The 9773-nt window shown below is 47.1% G+C and overlaps 1 protein-coding gene across 1 annotated transcript; it reads left to right on the top strand.

The window, feature by feature from the left end:
- The first annotated feature begins 460 nt into the window (after positions 1-460).
- Positions 461-8801, top strand: ZNF304 (zinc finger protein 304). Its single transcript, XM_007998292.3, has 3 exons — positions 461-1111; positions 3501-3627; positions 4952-8801. The coding sequence occupies exons 1-3, from the start codon at positions 1079-1081 to the stop codon at positions 6772-6774; spliced, it is 1983 nt and encodes a 660-aa protein (XP_007996483.3). The 5' UTR covers positions 461-1078; the 3' UTR covers positions 6775-8801.
- The last annotated feature ends 972 nt before the right edge of the window (positions 8802-9773 follow it).

Genomic DNA, 9773 nt, shown 5'->3' with positions numbered 1-9773 from the left:
ATGCTGTAAAACCACGTATCAAATTGGGAATCAATGAATTAGAAGAGGCTCACGTTTTCGCCACGTTACGTGCAAGCTCCTCCGCTTTTCACCATGAAGTGCCCTGTGGCCTCACCAGAAGCAGATACCAGCACCATGCTTCCTGTACAGCCAGCAGAAAGGTAGCCAATTACATCTCTTTTCTTTATATGTTAAAAAAAACTAGAAGGACATTCAAGGTTTTACAAAAAGGTCCACAAACGAAATACAGACATCGTTCAATTTATTAATACGTTTCAATCCCCAAATCTGAGAGACGTGAAGCAGGTCTCCCAGGGCCTCAGAAGCAGGAGGATTAAAGAATGGGTCTCTTGCTGGCGACTTCGGTGCCGTGGCCTTGTCCCAGGTGGCCATGGAAATCAGGGTGCATACCCTTTAAAAGCAGCTTTGGCCTCCGAGACAGCGTTTTCCCAGTCTTTCTTCCCCTCCCTGCGCAACGCCTCTTGGTGGACATCCGGGAGAACCCGAAAGTCGCTCGTTGCCTGGTTGGATGCAGAGTACAAACTACATTACCCAGAAATCTGTGCCCAGCGCATTGGTAGCCGGAGTGCAGCCAATGACAGCCCAGAAACTGGGTGTTTCCTGCTGCTCGGGGAGGCGGGGCGAGACTTCTGGCGTCGCCGTCGTGACGTATTTTTCCTTTGCCCGGTCTGTGTATTCTGGTTGTGAAGGCTGAGTCCTAGATGGGGTCGCCTTTCTACTCGGCTCTCGCGGAACCTAGCAAGGAAAGACAGTGAAGGCTGCAGGACCTTCCTCCGCACTTTTGTTACAGTCCATGACCCCTGTCGTGGGAAGGGCGGTCTCTTGCGGAGGTGTCTGCCGGGGCTGGGCTCTTACCGAGGCCTCCACACACGCCCTCTTGTCCTTGTCTCCGCCGGAGGCAGCCGCCTTAGTCTTGTGAGCGTTTTTACACCGGATGGACTGAGACTCGCAGTGCTACACTCAGCCCGAGGGCGTCCAGCGCGGTGGAGGCGTGGGGTTTCGGCTGAGCCCACAGGGCACAGCCCGTTCACCCCTTTCTCACGTTCACCTGCTTCTCATGGCAGCGGCGGTGCTGATGGACCGGGTTCAGGTGAGTGGGGGAATCCCTCAAGTGCACACCGGCCTGGTTGTGTGTCCTGCGATGTTCGCTGTCATCGCGCACTTGTCTTGACCACCCTGGAGGGTGGTCACTGTCGCATTATGTGGAGGGGTTCCGCCCCCCCTTATCTATGGCATAAAGTATGGAACGGACTCGAAGGCGCAGGGCAGTTCGTACAAATGCATGCATGAAGATGAGAATGAGTTTGGAGAGTTCCGGGAACCGTCTGTGCCTGGTGAGAACAGGGACTGGGAGTCAGAGGTGGGACTGGGAGTCAGAGGTAGGCCTGGAATGGCAGCCCGAGGAGCTGGTCCTCTCTTCTAAGGGTGCTGGGAGTCATGCAAGGTTTGGTGCAGAGAAGGGAGGTCCTCTGACGCAGTTCTTAAAAGGCTTCCTCTGGCTGCAGGGTGGGTAGACTGGGGAATATAGGATAGAAGGGAAGATCAAGATGGAGTCTACTGAAATAGTCCAGGTGAGCGTTGATGATGTGGGCCAGAGTGGTGGCAGCAGAGGTTAGAGAATGTATGGGTTTTGTATGTATTTTATAAGTAAGGCTGACCAGATTCTCTGATGAGACATAGTAATGATATCCTGGGATTCTTCACATGTCTCTCTTCACTTGAGACTGGGGGCGGTGAATGGAGGTCATTTCTAGTTTAGTGTCCTGAATCTGGGCCATGAGTTGTATGGAGTTATGTGGAGAAGTCACCACCTGGCGACCAATGGGATGAGTACTGGAAAAGTATATCAGACCCAGGAACAGGTACGCTCAAATGCTTGTAGGATTGAGTTGGGAGCGCTCAGGGGACCTCAGGTCTTAATTACCTTTGTTGGAAACAGATATCAGAGGAAGGAGTGAGGCAGGAATGGCTGGTTGAGGAGCTGGACCCCTGTCCTGAGCGTGGTAAAAGTCGTGGGAGATTTGGAGCAGAGGAGGGAGATGATCTGACTTGGATTTTAACAAGCTCTCTCTGGCTTTCAGGTTGAGAACAGACTGTGAGCATGAGGGAGGAGCTACTGCAGTAGTGTTGATAGTATCTGGTCTAGAGGGGTGGCTGTGGAGGTGAGAGAAGTTGGTAAATTTTCTGTTTGTTAAGTAGGGTGATTGGAATTTTTGATGTGAAGGGTGAAAGAGAGAAGAGAGTCGTGGATGACCCTAAGGTTGGTTGGTTTTTGCTGTAGCTGGTAAAATTATGGAAATGCCATCAACTGAGATGGAGAAGCTGGCAGCAGGTATGATTTTTAGTGGTTGTATCAGGAATTAGGCTTCGGTCATGTTTAGGTTAAGAGGTCTCTTGTCGGCCGGGCATGGTGGCTCACATCTGTAATCCCAGCACTTTGGGAGGCTGAGGCAGGTGGATCACGAGGTCAGGAGATCGAGATCGTCCTGGCTAACACGGTGAAACCCCGTCTCTACTTAAAAAAAAAAAAAGAAAAGAAATTAGCTGGGCATGGTGGTGGGCGCCTGTAGTCCCAGCCACTCAGGAGGCTGAGACAGGAGAATGGCGTAAGTAAACCCGGGAGGTGGAGCTTGCAGTGAGCCTAGATCGCGCTACTACACTCCAGCCTGGGCCACAGAGCAGTGAGACTCCATCTCAAAAAAAAAGAAAAAAAAAGAGATCTCAGTAGACATCTTAGTTGAGGCCCCAAGAAGACACACAGGATTTTAGTTCTGGGGAAGGGTTCTGTTGAAGAAGCTGAAAAAAATGGTGGCCAGTGTGTGGAGTGGGATGGGGTATCTTCAAGTCATGGTGGTAATGCTGTTATTGAGTAAGAAAGTTGAAACTGGAGACTGAGAGAAAACCGGGTCTGTTGCTTAGGCACCTGGGCGGCAGTGGTGGATAGTGTGAAGACACCAGCCCTTCCTGGACACCGCACGCAGAGTGGGATGGGGGAGGAGAGATGTCATGGAGGTGCCTATGGCATGGACCAGTGGTGTTCGGGATCTCAGATGTGAGGAAGGTGTAGTCCAAAGAGTAATGTGCGCTTTGGGAGGAGTGTGAACCGATGGCCTTAAGAATCTAGTATAGGCAGCTCATGGGAGAAGATGGAGCTGAAGTTTGGTTGTGTTTAGAGGCATTGTCTGGACAACACCAGGAGAACTGGTTGGTAGGAGAGTGTTTGGGACCCTTCACACCAGACCCAGAGTTGAAACAGCATCTGTCTGCACACTTGCCTGGTTCTGCTCTGGGCTGGACACCGTGGGGAGAGGGACATGAGGAGAGAGCAGATATAGTGGTGCCAAGGTCTGTATCTCCTCTTAGTTGGGAGGCTGGGGAGGCGAGGGACTAAAGGGTGGGTGTGTGAGTGTATAGACTAGGGAGGAGGGAGTTCTGGGGAGAGATGCCGAATGTGGACTCAACCATACTCATCATGGCAGAGTTGTGTGACCTTCGAGGATGTGTTCGTGTACTTCTCTCGGGAGGAGTGGGAACTCCTTGAGGAGGCACAGAGATTCCTGTACCGTGATGTGATGCTGGAGAACTTTGCACTTGTGGCCACACTAGGTAAGTCTGTGTTTTAGTTGTCTAATGCTACATGGCAAATTATCCCATAGCTTAGTAACTTCAAACAATAAAAATTAATTATCTCTCCAGTTTCAGTGCACTGGGAATCTGGTCAGAGCATTTTTTGTTGTTTATTATTTTGAGGGTTTTTTTTTTTTTTTTTCTAGACAAAGTCTCACTCTGTCACCCAGGCTGCAGTGCAGTATTGTGATCGTGGTTCATTGCAGCCTTAAACTCTTGGGCTCAAGTGATCCCCCCACCTCAGCCTCCTAAGTAGCTGGTACTATAGGTGCATGCCACCAGTCCCAGCTATTTTTACTTTTTGCAGAGATAAGGTCTTGCACCTCTTTGTCTAGGTTCTCCCCTCATCCTCTGGATGACATTTCCTGGGGCCTGACTGTGCCAGAAATTTCAGGAGCTGACACAATCACTTCTTGTGGTGATGACAGGGCTGTCCTGGTACATCTTCCTTGGAGAGTATTTTTTCTAAACAGTCTGTTTTCTCTGTGGAGTGGGCCTACCTGCGCCACTCACCTGCCCTTTGTTTGCTTTACAGCTTTCATTTTCCCAGTCCCATGCAGTTGCCCAGTTGGAGAGGGGCAGAAAACCTTGGGTGCCTGACAGGGCAGACACCACTGCAGCCACAGTGAAGGAGACCTACAGAGGGCCTGGCCCTGCTGAATGGGAGCTGGAAGAGGGTGTCTGTTATGGTTGGGTTCAAATCGAACCTTCAACTTGTTTTATGTTTGTCAGTGTTTTGTTGCCAAGGCCCATAGTGATTCTTCACATCTACTTTTCTTTCCTCATTCTTGGCACTTTTCCCATTTGTCATTTCTCACCTGTCTTCCATCCTTTGGGTGTTTTCCCACTTTTTTGGCCTCCATGTTTCACTTCCTCTCTTCAACACTAGCTTACTTTAATGTGTTATGAGTTTTGCTCATTAAATAGTCCTTGAGAACTAGCTACTTACTTGGAGTCAGATTTTCCTGGGCATGGACACACCCATTTGCACAGAGCTCACTTGACACCAGCAGCTAAGGCCCTGCTGAAACCCTCTTGCAGAGAAATCAGCTAGAGGCTTAACCTCTACTCCCGGTCCTGTATGCCATTGTGTTTAGGTCTTTACCCCGTAGTTAGGGTTCCTCCATTCTGTGATCTGTACAGGCCCTGTACTGACAACCAACCCTTCTTTACACTGCTCCTGGCTCTCTTGTCCTGCCAACAAGCCAGTGGACTCGCATTGGTGTTAGATACACATTTGTGACGGGGCTGCGGCCTCCCACCACAGTCAGCGTGCACTTCACCAGCATCGTTTTGCTTTCAGGTTTTTGGTGTGAAACAGAAAATGAGGAGGCACCTTCTGAGCAGAGTGTTTCTGTAGAAGGAGTATCACAGGTCAGGACTGCTGAGCCAGGTCTCTTCCAGAAAGCACACCCGTGTGAGATGTGTGACCCACTCTTGAAAGACATTTTGCACCTGGCTGAACACCAGGAATCACACCCTACACAGAAACTGTGCACACGTGGGCCGTGTAGGAGAAGATTCTCATCCAGTGCAGACTTTTACCAGCACCAGAAGCAACATAATAGAGAGAATTGCTTCAGAGGGGATGATGGAGGGGCCTCATTTGTGAAGAGCTGTACAGTTTGCATGTTAGGGAGATCCTTTACCTGCAGGGAGGAAGGGATGGACTTACCAGACAGCTCTGGCCTCTTCCAGCACCAGACCACTTACAATAGGATGAGTCCATGCAGAAGGACTGAATGCATGGAGTCTTTCTCACACAGCTCCAGTCTCGGGCAACGCCAAGGAGACTATGATGGACAGATGCTCCTCAGTTGTGGTGATGAAGGAAAAGCCTTCCTGGACACCTTTACTCTTCTTGACAGCCAGATAACTCATCCTGAGGTGAGACCCTTTAGATGCCTACCATGTGGAAATGTGTTCAAGGAGAAATCAGCTCTTATTAATCACAAAAAAATCCACAGTGGAGAAACATCTCATGTGTGTAAGGAGTGTGGAAAAGCCTTCATTCACTTGCACCACCTAAAAATGCACCAGAAATTCCACACTGGGAAAAGACATTATACATGCAGCGAATGTGGGAAGGCCTTCAGCCGCAAGGACACACTTGTTCAGCACCAGAGAGTTCACACTGGAGAAAGATCTTATGACTGCAGTGAATGTGGAAAAGCCTACAGCAGAAGCTCCCACCTGGTTCAGCACCAGAGAATCCACACAGGAGAAAGGCCCTATAAGTGCAATGAATGTGGAAAAGCCTTTAGCCGTAAAGACACACTTGTTCAGCACCAGAGATTTCATACTGGAGAAAGGCCTTACGAGTGCAGTGAATGTGGAAAGTTCTTTAGCCAAAGCTCCCACCTTATTGAACACTGGAGAATTCATACTGGGGCAAGGCCTTATGAATGCATAGAATGTGGAAAATTCTTCAGCCATAACTCTAGCCTCATTAAACATCGGCGAGTCCACACAGGAGCAAGGTCCTATGTGTGCAGCAAATGTGGGAAGGCCTTTGGCTGCAAAGACACACTTGTTCAGCACCAGATAATTCACACTGGAGCAAGGCCTTACGAGTGCAGTGAATGTGGGAAGGCCTTCAGCCGTAAAGACACACTTGTGCAACACCAAAAAATCCACACTGGAGAAAGGCCTTATGAGTGTGGTGAATGTGGCAAATTCTTTAGCCATAGCTCCAACCTTATTGTACACCAGAGAATTCACACTGGAGCAAAGCCTTATGAGTGCAATGAATGTGGGAAATGCTTTAGCCACAACTCCAGCCTTATTCTGCACCAGAGAGTTCACACAGGAGCAAGGCCTTATGTGTGTAGCGAATGTGGGAAGGCTTACATTAGCAGCTCCCACCTTGTTCAACACAAGAAAGTTCACACTGGAGCAAGACCTTATGAGTGCAGCGAATGTGGGAAATTCTTTAGCCGTAACTCTGGCCTCATTCTACACCAGAGGGTTCACACTGGAGAAAAGCCTTATGTATGCAGTGAATGTGGGAAAGCCTACAGCAGAAGCTCCCATCTTGTTCGTCACCGGAAAGCTCACACTGGAGAAAGACCTCATGAGTGCACCAGTTTTGGTGACCCTTTAGCTGCATCTCTTAAACTTGTTTAACACCAGAAAATTCACACAAAGAAAAAGGCCTTATGAATGCAGAAAATATGTCATCTTCTTGGTCATCCTCATAGGATTCACACCAGAGCAATGCTCTGTGAGTACCCTTTGTGAGAGAACCATCAGCGGATGAGCATTGTATATTCATTCCACCCTGGGGAGATTCCTGATAAGCACCACATATGTGGGAAGCTTTCATGAGGCGTGTTGCACTTTCTAACTGTCTAGGGTTCTTGTTGGAATTATATCACTGCCAGTGCCTGTGGCGGAAGCCATCTTATTGCTACCAGCTGTATGTATCAGTCACTCCATTTTGCTCAGGAAAGGCAGACTTCTGTGCTTTCTTTCCTGTTCCCTGCAGATAATCATGAGTATTTTCAAGGACCGCGCCCCCCCCCCCCACACCTAACCTTCCACCATTGAGGGTCCTCATCTTTTCCCTCATGATTAGGTTCTGAGCAAACATGATCTAGCTCTGGCTAAAAGGACCTGAGCTAGGGTCTGCTGGGATTTCCTGACAAAATTTTGTCAGGAAACGTGATAGCTGTGACTTACTTGTCTTATTGCCAAATCGCCCAAATTTGGAACTGCTTGTCCCATGCTGCTCTAGTTTAGACAGTGATAAAGGCCTGTTGTGGCAGCCTTTACTCTTGGGGATTTTGTTACTGTGTAGAGTAGATTGAGAAAAGAATTGGGTTCTGTCATGAAGGGAGTAACACCTTTTGTGGGTACCACCTTTATGTGCCTCAGAGGGTATCAAAGGATGGCAGAAGACAGCTCTCAGTCTAGTTTGACCTAATTTACACCATTGCCCTAGGCCTGCTGGAAAGACTAAAAAAAATTTTGTGCCTAACTTTGTGGCCTGGCTGCCAGGATTTCCTGTGAGCCCAATGAGGGCATAGTTGGTGTGAAAATCTCCTGTGCTTTTAGAAGCACCATAAGTTGGGTCCCTTGACTGTCACGTACTCCCCAGCACTGTTGAGGGATTGCTGTTTTCTGTACCTGTACAGGATCAAGTCCCTGATATCCAGAATCCCATAGGCAAGTGACATTGACTGTAAGACCTCTAGGGCAATGTGAAAATCATGATTGGTACATAAACACTGAGAAAATGGAGTGGGGATGACTGTGGCAAACCAAAGGAGACTCAAACATTCTAGAGGGGCATCCACAAATATTGGTGCAGTTATGATGGTGTGGGATGGGGGTGCATAGAAATTCTCAGTACCTTCAGACATCTGTATCTCCTGTGGCCAAGGCCACTGTCAGAGGAAATAATCTAAATGTGGATTCCTGTGTCTCCCTGGGCAGTTGACCTTACAGCCATCACTGCACAGACAGGAACCTCAGCAGTGACAGAAGAGAGATCCATGGATGGGTCTTCTCTGACTCAGCCAGCGTCCCTAGTGACTGAGGTGGACACAGACTTCATTGCTCACCAATTTTTAGCAACATTGAGGCAGGGCTCACTCTCCTAAATTGTAGGGAAAGGAGTATGGTAGAGCCAAAATAGTTGACATCTAATTTTCCTAGTGGAACAGTATATATAGATTTTAATGAGGAACATTTATTTAACAGCTTTATGGAGGTATGATTAACATGCAATAAACTGCATATACGTAAAGTGTAAAATGTGCTATGTTTCAGCATGTGTATACACCTATGAAACCACCACAATCAAGATATCCAACACAACAAAAGATTGTCCCTTTATAATCCTGTGTCTTTTCTCATCTTGTTTTCCACAATTCACAAGCAACAGCAAACATTTTCTATAATTTTATAAATGAAACCATATGGTGTGTACTTTTTAGGGGGTGGGGCTCTGACTTTTTCAGTAAACATAACTATTTTAAGGTTAATCCATTATCTTGTTGCATGAATCAATTGTTTACTCATTTGTATTGCTAAGTAGTATTTCATTGTATACCACAAGTTTTCTTTTTTGTCAACTTAATTGTTACGGATGTTTGGGTAACTTTCAGATTTTGGCTACTACAAATAAACCTCTGAAGATTCGTGTACAAGTTATGGCTGAATGATATTCCGTTCTATAAATATACCTCAGTTTCTTTATCCATTTACTTATTGAAGGACAGTTGCTTTCAAGTTTTGGCAGTTATGAATAAATCTACTACATATTTGTATAGTTTTTCTGTAGACATGTTTTCAACTCATTTGGATACATGCCAAGGAGTGCAATTTTCTCTGTCATATAGTATGTTTAGTCTTGTAAGAAACTGCCAGGCTGTCCTCCAAAGTGGCTGTACCATTTTCATTTTATTATTATTATTATTTTTTGAGACAGAGTCTCGCTCTGTCGCCCAGGCTGGAGTGCAGTGGCATAATCTCGGCTCACTGCAACCTCTACCTATTTTAGTAGACACAAGTTTTTGCCACGTTGGTCAGGCTGGTCTCGAACTCCTGACCTCAAGTGATCACCCTCCTTGGCCTCCCAAAGTGCTGGGATAACGGGGGTGAGCCACTGTGACGGGCTGTGGCTGTACCATTTTTGCATCCAATTAACAATGAATGAACATTCCTCTTGCATCTCATCCTAGTCAGCATTTGGCATTTTCAGCATTTTGGATTTTAAAATGCCATTCAAATAGGTGTGTAGTGGTATGCCATTGTTGCTTTAATTTGCAATTCCCTAATAACACACAATGAATATCTTCTTTTTTAAGGCAGGGTTTCTTTTTTAAAGGCAGGGTTGTTTTGTTTTGTTTTGAAATGTACTGGGATTACAGGCATGAGTCACTGTGCCCAGCCTGACTGCGGTTTTTTTTTTATATGAGTTTCACACATCTGAGTAAGCGGCTTGCAGACAGAGAAGTTAACAACTTTGGCTGTCAGTTCGTACCTGTGATTTGTGAATACCAAAAAGACAAATACAGAATCTAAGAAAACACATAACAGTCCTGTATACACACGGCAGCTGGCAGCCCTATTCCCAGTGTGTCCCATGTACCTACCATTGACCTGAAACCCAGTTCATA

Source organism: Chlorocebus sabaeus, chromosome 6, assembly GCF_047675955.1.
Source record: "Chlorocebus sabaeus isolate Y175 chromosome 6, mChlSab1.0.hap1, whole genome shotgun sequence".
Classification (NCBI taxonomy): domain Eukaryota; kingdom Metazoa; phylum Chordata; class Mammalia; order Primates; family Cercopithecidae; genus Chlorocebus; species Chlorocebus sabaeus.
The sequence above is the reverse complement of the archived record's forward strand: the minus strand, read 5'-3'. Positions and strand labels throughout refer to the sequence as shown.